The sequence below is a fragment of the Procambarus clarkii genome, chromosome 6, assembly GCF_040958095.1.
Source record: "Procambarus clarkii isolate CNS0578487 chromosome 6, FALCON_Pclarkii_2.0, whole genome shotgun sequence".
NCBI lineage: Eukaryota > Metazoa > Arthropoda > Malacostraca > Decapoda > Cambaridae > Procambarus > Procambarus clarkii.
Window position 1 is genome coordinate 37343189 of NC_091155.1, and position 18123 is coordinate 37361311.

At 50.9% G+C, this 18123-nt stretch overlaps 1 protein-coding gene across 1 annotated transcript in view; it reads right to left on the bottom strand.

Moving 5' to 3' along the window:
• The window catches only part of LOC123747913 (atrial natriuretic peptide receptor 1), a 108331-nt gene that overhangs the window by 4754 nt on the left and 85454 nt on the right, over positions 1-18123 (bottom strand). The window contains exons 4-5 of the mRNA XM_069308347.1: positions 17818-17941; positions 17388-17456 (exon numbers count right to left, since the gene is read on the bottom strand). Coding sequence (XP_069164448.1) covers positions 17388-17456; positions 17818-17941 — 193 coding nt within the window. The remainder of the gene's footprint in view (positions 1-17387; positions 17457-17817; positions 17942-18123) is intronic.

Consider the following 18123-nt stretch of genomic DNA (forward strand, 5'->3'; position numbering starts at 1 on the left):
TAGTGATGAGGGGCTACACCTAGTGATGAGGGCTACACCTAGTGATGAGGGCTACACCTAGTGAGTGCCTGGTGATGAGGGCTACACCTAGTGATGAGGGCTACACCTAGTGAGTGCCTGGTGATGAGGGCTACACCTAGTGATGAGGGGCTACACCTAGTGATGAGGGGCTACACCTAGTGATGAGGGGCTACAATCGAGTGATGAGGGGCTACACCTAGTGATGAGGGGCTACACCTAGTGAGTGCTTAGGTGATGAGGGGGGCTACACCTAGTGAGTGCCTGGTGATGAGGGCTAAACCTAGTGATGAGGGCTACACCTAGTGATGAGGGCTACACCTAGTGATGAGGGGCTACACCTAGTGATGAGGGCTACACCTAGTGATGAGGGCTACACCTAGTGATGAGGGGCTACACCTAGTGATGAGGGGCTACACCTAGTGATGAGGGCTACACCTAGTGATGAGGGGCTACACCTAGTGATGAGGGCTACACTAGTGATGAGGGGCTACACCTAGTGATGAGGGGCTACACCTAGTGATGAGGGCTACACCTAGTGATGAGGGGCTACACCTAGTGATGAGGGCTACACCTAGTGATGGGGGCTACACCTAGTGATGAGGGGCTACACCTAGTGATGAGGGCTACACCTAGTGATGAGGGCTACACCTAGTGAGTGCCTGGTGATGAGGGCTACACCTAGTGATGAGGGCTACACCTAGTGATGAGGGCTACACCTAGTGAGTGCCTGGTGATGAGGGCTACACCTGGTGATGAGGGGCTACACCTAGTGATGAGGGGCTACACCTAGTGATGAGGGCTACACCTAGTGATGAGGGCTCACCTAGTGATGAGGGACTACACCTAGTGATGAGGGCTACACTAGTGATGAGGGGCTACACTGGTGAGTGCCTGGTGATGGGGGCTACACCTAGTGATGAGGGGCTACACCTAGTGATGAGGGGCTACACCTAGTGATGAGGGGCTACACCTAGTGATGAGGGGCTACACCTAGTGAGTGCCTGGTGATGAGGGCTACACCTAGTGATGAGGGCTACACCTAGTGATGAGGGCTACACCTAGTGATGAGGGGCTACACCTAGTGAGTGCCTGGTGATGAGGGCTACACCTAGTGATGAGGGGCTACACCTAGTGATGAGGGGCTACACCTAGTGATGAGGGGCTACACCTAGTGAGTGCTTGGTGATGAGGCTACACCTAGTGATGAGGGCTACACCTAGTGATGAGGGGCACACCTAGTGATGAGGGGCTACACTAGTGAGTGCTTGGTGATGAGGGCTACACCTAGTGATGAGGGCTACACCTAGTGATGAGGGGCTACACCTAGTGATGAGGGGCTACACCTAGTGAGTGCTTGGTGATGAGGGCTACACCTAGTGATGAGGGCTACACCTAGTGATGAGGGGCTACACTAGTGATGAGGGGCTACACCTAGTGATGAGGGGCTACACCTAGTGAGTGCTTGGTGATGAGGGCTACACCTAGTGATGAGGGCTACACCTAGTGATGAGGGGCTACACCTAGTGATGAGGGCTACACCTAGTGATGAGGGGCTACACCTAGTGAGTGCTTGGTGATGAGGGTACACCTAGTGATGAGGGGCTACACCTAGTGATGAGGGGCTACACCTAGTGATGAGGGGCTACACCTAGTGATGAGGGGCTACACCTAGTGATGAGGGCTACACCTAGTGATGAGGGGCTACACCTAGTGAGTGCCTGGTGATGAGGGCTACACCTAGTGAGTGCCTGGTGATGAGGGCTACACCTAGTGATGGGGGCTACACCTAGTGATGAGGGGCTACACCTAGTGATGAGGGGCTACACCTAGTGATGAGGGCTACACCTAGTGATGAGGGCTACACCTAGTGATGAGGGCTACACCTAGTGATGAGGGGCTACACCTAGTGATGAGGGGCTACACCTAGTGAGTGCCTGGTGATGAGGGCTACACCTAGTGATGAGGGGCTACACCTAGTGATGAGGGCTACACCTAGTGATGAGGGGCTACACCTAGTGATGAGGGCTACACCTAGTGATGAGGGGCTACACCTAGTGATGAGGGCTACACCTAGTGATAGGGCTACACCTAGTGAGTGCCTGGTGATGAGGGCTACACCTAGTGATGAGGGCTACACTAGTGAGTGCCTTGTGATGAGGGCTACACCTAGTGATGAGGGGCTACACCTAGTGATGAGGGGCTACACCTAGTGATGAGGGGCTACACCTGGTGATGAGGGCTACACCTAGTGATGAGGGCTACACCTAGTGATGAGGGCTACACCTAGTGATGAGGGGCTACACCTGGTGAGTGCCTGGTGATGGGGGCTACACCTAGTGATGAGGGGCTACACCTAGTGATGAGGGGCTACACCTAGTGATGAGGGGCTACACCTAGTGATGAGGGGCTACACCTAGTGAGTGCCTGGTGATGAGGGCTACACCTAGTGATGAGGGCTACACCTAGTGATGAGGGCTACACCTAGTGATGAGGGGCTACACCTAGTGAGTGCCTGGTGATGAGGGCTACACCTATGATGAGGGGCTACACCTAGTGATGAGGCTACACCTAGTGATGAGGGGCTACACCTAGTGAGTGCTTGGTGATGAGGGCTACACCTAGTGATGAGGGCTACACCTAGTGATGAGGGGCTACACCTAGTGATGAGGGGCTACACCTAGTGAGTGCTTGGTGATGAGGGCTACACCTAGTGATGAGGGCTACACCTAGTGATGAGGGGCTACACCTAGTGATGAGGGGCTACACCTAGTGAGTGCTTGTGATGAGGGCTACACCTAGTGATGAGGGGCTACACCTAGTGATGAGGGCTACACCTAGTGATGAGGGGCTACACCTAGTGATGAGGGGCTACACCTAGAGTGCTTGGTGATGAGGGCTACACCTAGTGATGAGGGGCTACACCTAGTGATGAGGGGCTACACCTATGATGAGGGCTACACCTAGTGATGAGGGCTACACCTAGTGAGTGCTTGGTGATGAGGGGTACACCTAGTGATGAGGGGCTACACCTAGTGATGAGGGGCTACACCTAGTGATGAGGGGCTACACCTAGTGATGAGGGCTACACCTAGTGATGAGGGCTACACCTAGTGATGAGGGGCTACACCTAGTGAGTGCCTGGTGATGAGGGCTACACCTAGTGAGTGCCTGGTGATGAGGGCTACACCTAGTGATGGGGGCTACACCTAGTGATGAGGGGCTACACCTAGTGATGAGGGCTACACCTAGTGATGAGGGCTACACCTAGTGATGAGGGCTACACCTAGTGATGAGGGCTACACCTAGTGATGAGGGGCTACACCTAGTGATGAGGGGCTACACCTAGTGAGTGCCTGGTGATGAGGGCTACACCTAGTGATGAGGGGCTACACCTAGTGATGAGGGCTACACCTAGTGATGAGGGGCTACACCTAGTGATGAGGGCTACACCTAGTGATGAGGGGCTACACCTAGTGATGAGGGCTACACCTAGTGATGAGGGCTACACCTAGTGAGTGCCTGGTGATGAGGGCTACACCTAGTGATGAGGGCTACACCTAGTGAGTGCCTGGTGATGAGGGCTACACCTAGTGATGAGGGGCTACACCTAGTGATGAGGGGCTACACCTAGTGATGAGGGGCTACACCTGGTGATGAGGGCTACACCTAGTGATGAGGGCTACACCTAGTGATGAGGGCTACACCTAGTGATGAGGGGCTACACCTAGTGATGAGGGGCTACACCTGGTGATGAGGGCTACACCTGGTGATGAGGGCTACACCTAGTGATGAGGGCTACACCTAGTGAGTGCCTGGTGATGAGGGCTACACCTAGTGATGAGGGCTACACCTAGTGATGAGGGGCTACACTATGATGAGGGCTACACCTAGTGATGAGGCTACACCTAGTGATGAGGGCTACACCTAGTGATGAGGGACTACACCTAGTGATGAGGGCTACACCTAGTGATGAGGGGCTACACCTGGTGAGTGCCTGGTGATGGGGGCTACACCTAGTGATGAGGGGCTACACCTAGTGATGAGGGGCTACACCTAGTGATGAGGGGCTACACCTAGTGAGTGCCTGGTGATGAGGGCTACACCTAGTGATGAGGGCTACACCTAGTGATGAGGGCTACACCTAGTGATGAGGGGCTACACCTAGTGAGTGCCTGGTGATGAGAGCTACACCTAGTGATGAGGGGCTACACCTAGTGATGAGGGGCTACACCTAGTGATGAGGGGCTACACCTAGTGAGTGCTTGGTGATGAGGGCTACACCTAGTGATGAGGGCTACACCTAGTGATGAGGGGCTACACCTAGTGATGAGGGCTACACCTAGTGAGTGCTTGGTGATGAGGGCTACACCTAGTGATGAGGGCTACACCTAGTGATGAGGGCTACACCTAGTGATGAGAGGCTACCACCTAGTGATGCTTGGTGATGATGGCTACACCTAGTGATGAAGGGGCTACACCTAGTGATGAGGGGCTACACCTAGTGATGAGGGGCTACACCTAGTGATGAGGGGCTACACCTAGTGAGTGCTTGGTGATGAGGGCTACACCTAGTGATGAGTGCGACACCTAGTGATGAGGGGCTACCACCTAGTGATGAGGGGCTACACCTAGTGATGAGGGCTACACCTAGTGATTAGGGGCTACACCTAGTGAGTGCTTGGTGATGAGGGCTACACCTAGTGATGAGGGGCTACACCTAGTGATGAGGGCTACACCTAGTGATGAGGGGCTACACCTAGTGATGATGGGGCTACACTAGTGATGAGGGCTACACCTAGTGATGAGGGGCTACACCTAGTGAGTGCCTGGTGATGAGGGCTACACCTAGTGAGTGCCTGGTGTGAGCTACACTAGTGATGGGGGCTACACCTAGTGATGAGGGGCTACACCTAGTGATGAGGGCTACACCTAGTTGATGGGTGAGGGGCTACACCTAGTGATGAGGGGCTACACCTAGTGATAGGGCTACACCTAGTGAGTGCCTTGGTGATGAGGGCTACACCTAGTGATGAGGGGCTACACCTAGTGATGAGGGCTACACCTAGTGATGAGGGGCTACACCTAGTGATGAGGGCTACACTAGTGATGAGGGCTCACCTAGTGATGAGGGCTACACCTAGTGATGAGGGCTACACCTAGTGAGTGCCTGGTGATGAGGGCTACACCTAGTGATGAGGGCTACACCTAGTGAGTGCTGGTGATGAGGGCTACACCTAGTGATGAGGGGCTACACCTAGTGATGAGGGCTACACCTAGTGATGAGGGGCTACACCTAGTGATGAGGGCTACACCTATGAGAGGGCTACACCTAGTGATGAGGGCTACACCTAGTGATGAGGGGCTACACCTAGTGATGAGGGGCTACACCTGTGATGAGGGGCTACACCTGGTGATGAGGGCTACACCTAGTGATGAGGGCTACACCTAGTGAGTGCCTGGTGATGAGGGCTACACCTAGTGATGAGGCTACACCTAGTGATGAGGGGCTACACCTAGTGATGAGGGCTACCCCTAGTGATGAGGGCTACACCTAGTGATGAGGGCTACACCTAGTGATGAGGGACTACACCTAGTGATGAGGGGCCTACACCTAGTGATGAGGGCTACACCTAGTGATGAGGGCTACACCTAGTGATGAGGGCTACACCTAGTGATGAGGGGCTACACCTAGTGATGAGGGGCTACACCTAGTGATGAGGGCTACACCTAGTGATGAGGGCTACACCTAGTGAGTGCCTGGTGATGAGGGCTACACCTAGTGATGAGGGCTACACCTAGTGAGTGCCTGTGATGAGGGCTACACCTAGTGATGAGGGGCTACACCTAGTGATGAGGGGCTACACCTAGTGATGAGGGGCTACCTTTCGAGTGATGAGGGCTACACCTAGTGATGAGGGGCTACACCTAGTGAGTGCTGGTGATGAGAGGCTACACCTAGTGAGTGCCTGGTGATGAGGGCTAAACCTAGTGATGAGGGCTACCACCTAGTGATGAGGGCTACCCTAGTGATGAGGGGCTACACCTAGTGATGAGGGCTATCACCTAGGGATTGAGGGCTACACCTAGTGATGACGGGCTACACCTAGTGATGAGGGGCTACACCTAGTGATGAGGGCTACACCTAGTGTGCCTAGTGATGAGGGCTACACCTAGTGATGAGGGGCTACACCTAGTGATGAGGGGCTACACCTAGTTGATGAGGGGCTACACCTAGTATGAGGGCTACACCTAGTGATTGAGGGCTACACCTAGTGATGGGGGCTACACCTAGTGATGAAGGGGCTACACCTAGTGATGAGGGCTACACCTAGTGATGAGGGCTACACCTAGTGAGTGCCTGTGATGAGGGCTACACCTAGTGATGAGGGGCTACACCTAGTGATGAGGGGCTACACCTAGTGTAGGGGCCCTGGTGATGAGGGCTAACACCTAGGTGATGAGGGGCTACACCTAGTGGATGAGGGGGCTACACCTAGTGATTGAGGGGCTTACACCTAGTGATGAGGGCTGACACCTAGGTGGAATGAAGGGACTACACCTAGGTGGATGAGGGCTACACCTAGGATGAGGGGCTACACCTAGGTAAGTTGCCTGGTGATGAGGGGCTTACAACCTAGTGATTGAGGGGCCTACAACTAGTGATGAGGGGCTTACACCTAGTGATGAGGGGCTAACACCTAGTGATGAGGGGCTACACCTGTGAAGTGCCTGGTGATGAGGGCTACACGAGTTGATGAGGGACTACACCTAGTGAGGAGGGCTACACCGAGTGATGAGGGGCCTACAACCTAGGTGAGTGCCTGGGTGATGAGGGCTAACACCTAAGTGATAGAGGGGCTACACCTAGTGGATGAGGGGCTCACACCTAGTGGCATGAGGGGCTACACATAGTGAGTGCCTGGTGATGAGGGACTACACGCTAGTGATGGAGGGCTACACCTAGTGATGAGGGGCTACAACCTAGTGATGAGGGGCTACACCTAGTGAGTGCCTGGTGAGGAGAGCTACACCTAGTGATGAGGGGCTACACCTAGTGATGGAGGGGCTACACCTAGTGATGAGGGGCTACACCTAGTGAAGTGCTTGGTGATGAGGGCTACAACCTACGTGATGAGGGCTGACACCTAGTGATGAGGGGTCTACCCACCTAGTGATGAGGGGCTACACCTAGGTGAGTGCTTGGTGATGAGTGCTACACCTAGTGATGAGGGGCTAGCACCTAGTGATGAGGGGCTACACCTATTGTGATGGCTACCCTCGTTTGATGATGGCTACACCCTAGTGATGAAGGGGCTACACCTAGTGATGAGGGGGGGCTACACCTAGTGATGAGTCGGCTACACCTAGTGATGAGGTGCTACAACCTAGTGAGTTTGGTATGAAGGGGCTACACCTTATATAGGGCCTACACCTAGTGATGAGGGGGCTCCACCTAGTGATGAGGGGCTACACCTAGGGATGAGAGGGCCTTACACCTAGTGATGAGGGGCTACACCTAGTGAGTGCTTGGTGATGAGGGCTACACCTAGTGATGAGGGGCTACACCTAGTGATGAGGGCTACACCTAGTGATGAGGGGCTCGGGCTACACCTAGTGATTGATGGGGCTACACTAGTGATGAGGGCTAACCTAGTGATGAGGGCTACACCTAGTGAGTGCCCTGGTGATGAGGGCTACACCTAGCTGGATGAGGGCTACACCTAGTGGAGTGCCTGGTGATGAGGCTACACCTAGTGATGAGGGGCTACACTAGTGATGAGGGGCTACACCTAGTGATGAGGGGCTACACCCTGGTGATGAGGGCTACACCTAGTGATGAGGGCTACACCTAGTGATGAGGGGCTACACCTAGTGATGAGGGGCTACACCTAGTGTGAGGGGCATACAACTGGCTGATGAGGGCTACACCTGGTGATGAGGGCTACACCTCAGTGATGAGGGCTACACCTAGTGAGGCCTGTATGAGGGCTACACCTAGTGATGAGGCTACAACCTAGTGATGAGGGGCTACACCTAGTGATGAGGGCTACACCTAGTGATGAGGGCTACACCTAGTGATGAGGGCTACACCTAGTGATGAGGGACTACACTATTGATGAGGGGCTACACCTAGTGATGAGGGCTACACCTAGTGATGAGGGCTACACCTAGTGATGAGGGCTACACCTAGTGATGAGGGGCTACACCTAGTGATGAGGGCTACACCTAGTGATGAGGGCTACACCTAGTGATGAGGGCTACACCTAGTGATGCCTGGTGATGAGGGCCTACACCTAGTGATGAGGGCTACACCTAGTGAGTGCCTGGTGATGAGGGCTACACCTAGTGATGAGGGGCTACACCTAGTGATGAGGGGCTACACCTAGTGATGAGGGCTACACCTAGTGATGAGGGGCTACACCTAGTGAGTGCTGGTGATGAGGGGCTACACCTAGTGAGTGCCTGGTGATGAGGGCTAACCTAGTGATGAGGCTACACCTAGTGATGAGGGCTACACCTAGTGATGAGGGGCTACACCTAGTGATGAGGGCTACACTAGTGATGAGGGCTACACCTAGTGATGAGGGGCTACACCTAGTGATGAGGGGCTACACCTAGTGATGAGGGCTACACCTAGTGATGAGGGGCTACACCTAGTGATGAGGGCTACACCTAGTGATGAGGGGCTACACCTAGTGATGAGGGGCTACACCTAGTGATGAGGGCTACACCTAGTGATGAGGGGCTACACCTAGTGATGAGGGCTACACCTAGTGATGGGGGCTACACCTAGTGATGAGGGGCTACACCTAGTGATGAGGGCTACACCTAGTGATGAGGGCTACACCTAGTGAGTGCCTGGTGATGAGGGCTACACCTAGTGATGAGGGCTACACCTAGTGATGAGGGCTACACCTAGTGATGAGGGCTACACCTAGTGAGTGCCTGGTGATGAGGGCTACACCTGGTGATGAGGGGCTACACTAGTGATGAGGGGCTACACCTAGTGATGAGGGCTACACCTAGTGATGAGGGCTACCTAGTGATGAGGGACTACACCTAGTGATGAGGGCTACACCTAGTGATGAGGGGCTACACCTGGTGAGTGCCTGGTGATGGGGGCTACACCTAGTGATGAGGGGCTACACCTAGTGATGAGGGGCAACACCTAGTGATGAGGGGCTACACCTAGTGATGAGGGCTACACCTAGTGATGAGGGGCTACACCTAGTGAGTGCCTGGTGATGAGGGCTACACCTAGTGATGAGGGCTACACCTAGTGATGAGGGCTACACCTAGTGATGAGGGGCTACACCTAGTGAGTGCCTGGTGATGAGGCTACACCTAGTGATGAGGGGCTACACCTAGTGATGAGGGCTACACCTAGTGATGAGGGCTACACCTAGTGATGAGGGGCTACACCTAGTGAGTGCCTGGTGATGGGGCTACACCTAGTGATGAGGGGCTACACCTAGTGATGAGGGCTACACCTAGTGATGAGGGGCTACACCTAGTGATGAGGGGCTACACCTAGTGATGAGGGCTACACCTAGTGATGAGGGCTACACCTAGTGATGAGGGGCTACACCTAGTGATGAGGGGCTACACCTAGTGATGAGGGGCTACATACCCTGGTGATGAGGGCTACACCTAGTGAGTGCCTGGTGATGGGGGCTACACCTAGTGATGAGGGGCTACACCTAGTGATGAGGGCTACACCTAGTGATGAGGGGCTACACCTAGTGAGTGCCTGGTGATGAGGGCTACACCTAGTGATGAGGGCTACACCTAGTGATGAGGGGCTACACCTAGTGAGTGCTTGGTGATGAGGGGCTAAACCTAGTGAGTGCCTGGTGATGAGGGGCTACACCTAGTGATGAGGGGCTACACCTAGTGATGAGGGGCTACACCTAGTGATGAGGGGCTACACCTAGTGATGAGGGGCTACACCTAGTGAGTGCTTGGTGATGAGGGGCTACACCTAGTGAGTGCCTGGGGATGAGGGGCTACACCTAGTGATGAGGGGCTACACCTAGTGATGAGGGGCTACACCTAGTGATGAGGGGCTACACCTAGTGATGAGGGGCTACACCTAGTGATGAGGGGCTACACCTAGTGATGAGGGACTACACCTAGTGATGAGGGGCTACACCTAGTGATGAGGGGCTACACCTAGTGATGAGGGGCTACACCTAGTGATGAGGGACTACACCTAGTGATGAGGGGCTACACCTAGTGATGAGGGGCTACACCTGGTGATGGGGGCTACACCTAGTGATGACGGGCTACATACACCTGGTGATGAGGGCTACACCTAGTGAGTGCCTGGTGATGAGGGGCTACACCTAGTGATGAGGGGCTACACCTAGTGATGAGTGGCTACACCTAGTGATGAGGGGCTACACCTGGTGATGGGGGCTACACCTAGTGATGAGGGCTACACCTAGTGAGTGCCTGGTGATGAGGGCTACACCTAGTGATGAGGGGCTACACCTAGTGATGAGGGGCTACACCTAGTGATGAGGGGCTACACCTGGTGATGAGCGCTACGCCTAGTGATGAGGGCTACACCTAGTGATGAGGGGCTACACCTAGTGATGAGGGGCTACACCTAGTGATGAGGGGCTACACCTGGTGATGAGGGCTACACCTGGTGATGAGGGCTACACCTAGTGATGAGGGCTACACCTAGTGAGTGCCTGGTGATGAGGGCTACACCTAGTGATGAGGGCTACACCTAGTGATGAGGGGCTACACCTAGTGATGAGGGCTACACCTAGTGATGAGGGCTACACCTAGTGATGAGGGCTACACCTAGTGATGAGGGACTACACCTAGTGATGAGGGGCTACACCTAGTGATGAGGGCTACACCTAGTGATGAGGGCTACACCTAGTGATGAGGGCTACACCTAGTGATGAGGGGCTACACCTAGTGATGAGGGGCTACACCTAGTGATGAGGGCTACACCTAGTGATGAGGGCTACACCTAGTGAGTGCCTGGTGATGAGGGCTACACCTAGTGAGTGCCTGGTGATGAGGGCTACACCTAGTGATGAGGGGCTACACCTAGTGATGAGGGGCTACACCTAGTGATGAGGGGCTACACCTAGTGATGAGGGGCTACACCTAGTGAGTGCTTGGTGATGAGGGGCTACACCTAGTGAGTGCCTGGTGATGAGGGCTAAACCTAGTGATGAGGGCTACACCTAGTGATGAGGGCTACACCTAGTGATGAGGGGCTACACCTAGTGATGAGGGCTACACCTAGTGATGAGGGCTACACCTAGTGATGAGGGGCTACACCTAGTGATGAGGGGCTACACCTAGTGATGAGGGCTACACCTAGTGATGAGGGGCTACACCTAGTGATGAGGGCTACACCTAGTGATGAGGGGCTACACCTAGTGATGAGGGGCTACACCTAGTGATGAGGGCTACACCTAGTGATGAGGGGCTACACCTAGTGATGAGGGCTACACCTAATGATGGGGGCTACACCTAGTGATGAGGGGCTACACCTAGTGATGAGGGCTACACCTAGTGATGAGGGCTACACCTAGTGATGAGGGCTACACCTAGTGAGTGCCTGGTGATGAGGGCTACACCTAGTGATGAGGGCTACACCTAGTGATGAGGGCTACACCTAGTGAGTGCCTGGTGATGAGGGCTACACCTGGTGATGAGGGGCTACACCTAGTGATGAGGGGCTACACCTAGTGATGAGGGCTACACCTAGTGATGAGGGCTACACCTAGTGATGAGGGACTACACCTAGTGATGAGGGCTACACCTAGTGATGAGGGGCTACACCTGGTGAGTGCCTGGTGATGGGGGCTACACCTAGTGATGAGGGGCTACACCTAGTGATGAGGGGCTACACCTAGTGATGAGGGGCTACACCTAGTGATGAGGGGCTACACCTAGTGATGAGGGGCTACACCTAGTGAGTGCCTGGTGATGAGGGCTACACCTAGTGATGAGGGCTACACCTAGTGATGAGGGCTACACCTAGTGATGAGGGGCTACACCTAGTGAGTGCCTGGTGATGAGGGCTACACCTAGTGATGAGGGGCTACACCTAGTGATGAGGGCTACACCTAGTGATGAGGGCTACACCTAGTGATGAGGGGCTACACCTAGTGAGTGCCTGGTGATGGGGGCTACACCTAGTGATGAGGGGCTACACCTAGTGATGAGGGCTACACCTAGTGATGAGGGGCTACACCTAGTGATGAGGGGCTACACCTAGTGATGAGGGCTACACCTAGTGATGAGGGCTACACCTAGTGATGAGGGGCTACACCTAGTGATGAGGGGCTACACCTAGTGATGAGGGGCTACACCTAGTGATGAGGGGCTACATACACCTGGTGATGAGGGCTACACCTAGTGAGTGCCTGGTGATGGGGGCTACACCTAGTGATGAGGGGCTACACCTAGTGATGAGGGCTACACCTAGTGATGAGGGGCTACACCTAGTGAGTGCCTGGTGATGAGGGCTACACCTAGTGATGAGGGCTACACCTAGTGATGAGGGGCTACACCTAGTGAGTGCTTGGTGATGAGGGGCTACACCTAGTGAGTGCCTGGTGATGAGGGGCTACACCTAGTGATGAGGGGCTACACCTAGTGATGAGGGGCTACACCTAGTGATGAGGGGCTACACCTAGTGATGAGGGGCTACACCTAGTGATGAGGGACTACACCTAGTGATGAGGGGCTACACCTAGTGATGAGGGGCTACACCTAGTGATGAGGGGCTACACCTAGTGATGAGGGACTACACCTAGTGATGAGGGGCTACACCTGGTGATGGGGGCTACACCTAGTGATGACGGGCTACATACACCTGGTGATGAGGGCTACACCTAGTGAGTGCCTGGTGATGAGGGGCTACACCTAGTGATGAGGGGCTACACCTAGTGATGAGTGGCTACACCTAGTGATGAGGGGCTACACCTGGTGATGGGGGCTACACCTAGTGATGAGGGGCTACATACACCTGGTGATGAGGGCTACACCTAGTGAGTGCCTGGTGATGGGGGCTACACCTAGTGATGAGGGGCTACACCTAGTGAGGAGGGCTACACCTAGTGATGAGGGGCTACACCTGGTGATGAGGGGCTACACCTAGTGATGAGGGGCTACACCTAGTGATGAGGGGCTACACCTAGTGATGAGGGCTACACCTAGTGATGAGGGGCTACACCTGGTGATGGGGGCTACACCTAGTGATGAGGGGCTACACCTGGTGATGGGGGCTACACCTAGTGATGAGGGGCTACACCTGGTGATGAGGGCTACACCTAGTGATGAGGGGCTACACCTGGTGATGAGGGCTACACCTAGTGATGAGGGGCTACACCTGGTGATGAGGGCTACACCTAGTGATGGGGGCTACACCTGGTGATGGGGGCTACACCTGGTGAGTGCCTGGTGATGGGGGCTACACCTGGTGATGGGGGCTACACCTAGTGATGAGGGCTACACCTGGTGAGTGCCTGGTGATGGGGGCTACACCTGGTGATGGGGGCTACACCTGGTGATGAAGGCTACACCTGGTGATGGGGGCTACACCTGGTGATGAAGGCACGAGTATTTATGGAATAGGGAAAACTTGGAAATTGGATGGTTTTCTAAAGTACAGTATAGTAGTTATGTTGAGAGTATGTGTACAATGGTTAAATAATTTATACAGTGTATGTATACTTAAGAAGACCACTAAAATTGAAAGTTTTTTGGGCCTATCTTTAAACAACCAAACTCATTTTAAGACTTGATGAGGTAGACAATACTAAATAAGACGCCAATATATACATTGTTTAAGTAATTTAGCAAATGATATACAGTACAGATTTAAGGATTTGCAAAAAAATAGTCATTAATTTTCTCCAAATCTAACAGAATAATTCTTAAAATTAAATGAGAGTGTAGAAAGATCTGAAAATAATTGGCAGAGATAAAAAACATTTGTAAACAAGAACAGTTGTTTTAACGGCACATATTTACTAATTTTGAGATTGTAGACGTTATTTAGAAAAACAACTTACAACATTTTATGAAATTTAGAAAAAGCAGTATTAAGTAAGAGTAGAGGTATGTGATAATTGTTGATGAATGTTCTCAATAAGAGCAAAAGACTGGTTGACGCGGCAGATGAGAGAAGATGAGGAAAATTGGTTACATGAAGTTAATTAACAATGATGTTAACTAATTAACATTTCTTCTTAACATTGCCCTTTAATGTATTATATGGTAATTAATGTATTTTAACAAAGAAGAACTGTACAAGAATGAAGACAGTACTCTACCCCACAAGCTCCAGAAATACACCATTTAGTATCAGGCCAAATTCTAAAATGAACTTTTGAAGAGTTAATTTTTGAATGCAGAAGATCAAATGTTTCATATGAAGTGATTTTTGCAGCCTTGCTACTTGCTTCCCTACGAACAAGTCCACAAGGGCCGTGACGAGGGTTCGAACCTACGTCCGAGAGCATCCCAGACGCTGCCTTAATCAACTGCCCTACGACATGGTTAAAAGAATTGCAACCGAAAGGTCTACTGCCCTTACTTGTTCAAACCCTCGTCACGGCCCTTGTGGATTTGTTCGTGATGCATCAGACTATTGTGATTTGTGTGTGTGTGTGTTGCTTCCCTTCCCTTGAGAAATGCCTATTAATCCATCCTAAACATTTTTATTTAAAGAAAATCAAGATATATATAATTTGTGTTTCATATGGAGGATGTGATAACAAAATTTCTCAAATGATTTTTGAAGTATAGATATACTAGAAGTACACTATTTGTACACTTATGCTTTAGTGTACAGTACTTGTGTTATTGTATATTGTATTGTTGCTGATACATGATGTATACCTGTTACCAGCATGTATCATACATGATACATGCTTGAAGCCTGTGTCCAGTATGTATTATACATGATACGTGCTTCTGGCCAGTGTCCAGCATGTACTATACATGATACATGCTTGAAGCCTGTGTCCAGTATGTATTATACATGATACATGCTTCTGGCCAGTGTCCAGCATGAACTATACATGATACATGCTTGAAGCCTGTGTCCAGTACGTATTATACATAATACATACTTCTGGCCAATCTCCAGCATGATACATGATATACGTGATACATGCTTCTGGCCTGTGTCCAGCATGATACATGATATACGTGATACATGCTTCTGGCCTGTGTCCAGCATGATACATGATATACGTGATACATGCTTCTGGCCAGTGTCCAGCATGTACTATACATGATACATCCTTCTGGCCAGTCTCCAGCATGAACTATACATGATACATGCTTGAAGCCTGTGTCCAGTACGTATTATACATAATACATACTTCTGGCCAATCTCCAGCATGATACATGATATACGTGATACATGCTTCTGGCCTGTGTCCAGCATGATACATGATATACGTGATACATGCTTCTGGCCTGTGTCCAGCATGTACTATACATGATACATGCTTCCAGCCAGTGTCCAGCATGTACTATACATGATACATGCTTCCAGCCAGTGTCCAGCATGTACTATACATGATACATGCTTCCAGCCAGTGTCCAGCATGTACTATACATGATACATGCTTCCAGCCAGTGTCCAGCATGTACTATACATGATACATGCTTCCAGCCAGTGTCCAGCATGTACTATACATGATACATGCTTCTGGCCAGTGTCCAGCATGTACTATACATGATACATGCTTCCAGCCAGTGTCCAGCATGTACTATACATGATACATGCTTCTGGCCAGTCTCCAGCATGAACTATACATGATACATGCTTCCAGCCAGTGTCCAGCATGTACTATACATGATACATGCTTCCAGCCAGTGTCCAGCATGTACTATACATGATACATGCTTCCAGCCAGTGTCCAGCATGTACTATACATGATACATGATTCCAGCCAGTGTCCAGCATGTACTATACATGATACATGCTTCCAGCCAGTGTCCAGCATGTACTATACATGATACATGCTTCCAGCCAGTGTCCAGCATGTACTATACATGATACATGCTTCTAGCCAGTGTCCAGCATGTACTATACATGATACATGCTTCCAGCCAGTGTCCAGCATGTACTATACATGATACATGCTTCCAGCCAGTGTCCAGCATGTGCTATACATGATACATGCTTCCAGCCAGTGTCCAGCATGTACTATACATGATACATGCTTCCAGCCAGTGTCCAGCATGTGCTATACATGATACATGCTTCTAGCCAGTGTCCAGCATGTACTATACATGATACATGCTTCTAGCCAGTGTCCAGCATGTACTATACATGATACATGCTTCTAGCCAGTGTCCAGCATGTACTATACATGATACATGCTTCCAGCCAGTGTCCAGCATGTACTATACATGATACATGCTTCCAGCCAGTGTCCAGCATGTGCTATACATGATACATGCTTCCAGCCAGTGTCCAGCATGTACTATACATGATACATGCTTCCAGCCAGTGTCCAGCATGTGCTATACATGATACATGCTTCTAGCCAGTGTCCAGCATGTACTATACATGATACATGCTTCTAGCCAGTGTCCAGCATGTACTATACATGATACATGCTTCTAGCCAGTGTCCAGCATGTACTATACATGATACATGCTTCCAGCCAGTGTCCAGCATGTACTATACATGATACATGCTTCCAGCCAGTGTCCAGCATGTACTATACATGATACATGCTTCCAGCCAGTGTCCAGCATGTACTATACATGATACATGCTTCCAGCCAGTGTCCAGCATGTACTATACATGATACATGCTTCCAGCCAGTGTCCAGCATGTACTATACATGATACATGCTTCCAGCCAGTGTCCAGCATGTACTATACATGATACATGCTTCCAGCCAGTGTCCAGCATGTACTATACATGATACATGCTTCCAGCCAGTGTCCAGCATGTACTATACATGATACATGCTTCCAGCCAGTGTCCAGCATGTACTATACATGATACATGCTTCCAGCCAGTGTCCAGCATGTACTATACATGATACATGCTTCCAGCCAGTGTCCAGCATGTACTATACATGATACATGCTTCCAGCCAGTGTCCAGCATGTACTATACATGATACATGCTTCCAGCCAGTGTCCAGCATGTACTATACATGATACATGCTTCCAGCCAGTGTCCAGCATGTACTATTCACAAGTCTTAGCATCATTGCAGTATTCATTAACTTTTATCTTCTTATCTGTTTCACTTGGATTATAAATTTACATCAAAATTAATTTTCCTTCTTTGGCTTCACGTTTTGACTTAATCAAAATTCTCTATTAATATGATGTTGAGAATTCACTTACCTTATATACATCAAAATTTTCAATAATGGCATCAAATCGCGTGTACAAGTCGTTTAGGAGATCAACCACCTGGAAAATCATGGAGGAATTGAGGTATAAAATATTCTATATAAGACAATTACAGAAAAGATCATTCTTGCACTGACATTATACCACCAAACACACACCGAAACTACGACGTTGGTACAACGTTCGAACAAGTTTTAACACCTAACCAGTTATAACAACCAATATAGCAAGTTGTAACAACGTTCTAATACGTCCTAAACACGTTAAGCCAAGATGTAACAACTTTATTACAAGTTGTAACAAGCGGAAAATAGAGACAGTTTTGGTTTGTGTTTCCAGGGAAAAATTAAAGAGCATTTGGCCATTGTTTTATGAAAACTGGCTGAGCATAGAGATATGGACGAGAGGCGGACCTACTGACCTGTAGTGGTGTGGATTGTGCAGAGAGTGCCGTGAAGCCCACTATATCACTGAAGTAGATGGTGACACAATCGTAAGTCTCTGCCACCACGCTCTTCCCTGCAATCAGCTGGCTGGCTACAGACCTGAAACACATTAATGGTGACATAGACAACTCTTTTAACATGTCGTAGCTCAGTCGATTAAGGCAGCGTCTGGGATGCTCTCGGACGCAGGTTCGAATCCTCGTCAAGGCCCTTGTGGATTTGTAACTTAGACAACTCTGAAGCACACAATGTGGGAAGATGATCTCAGAAACACACACCAT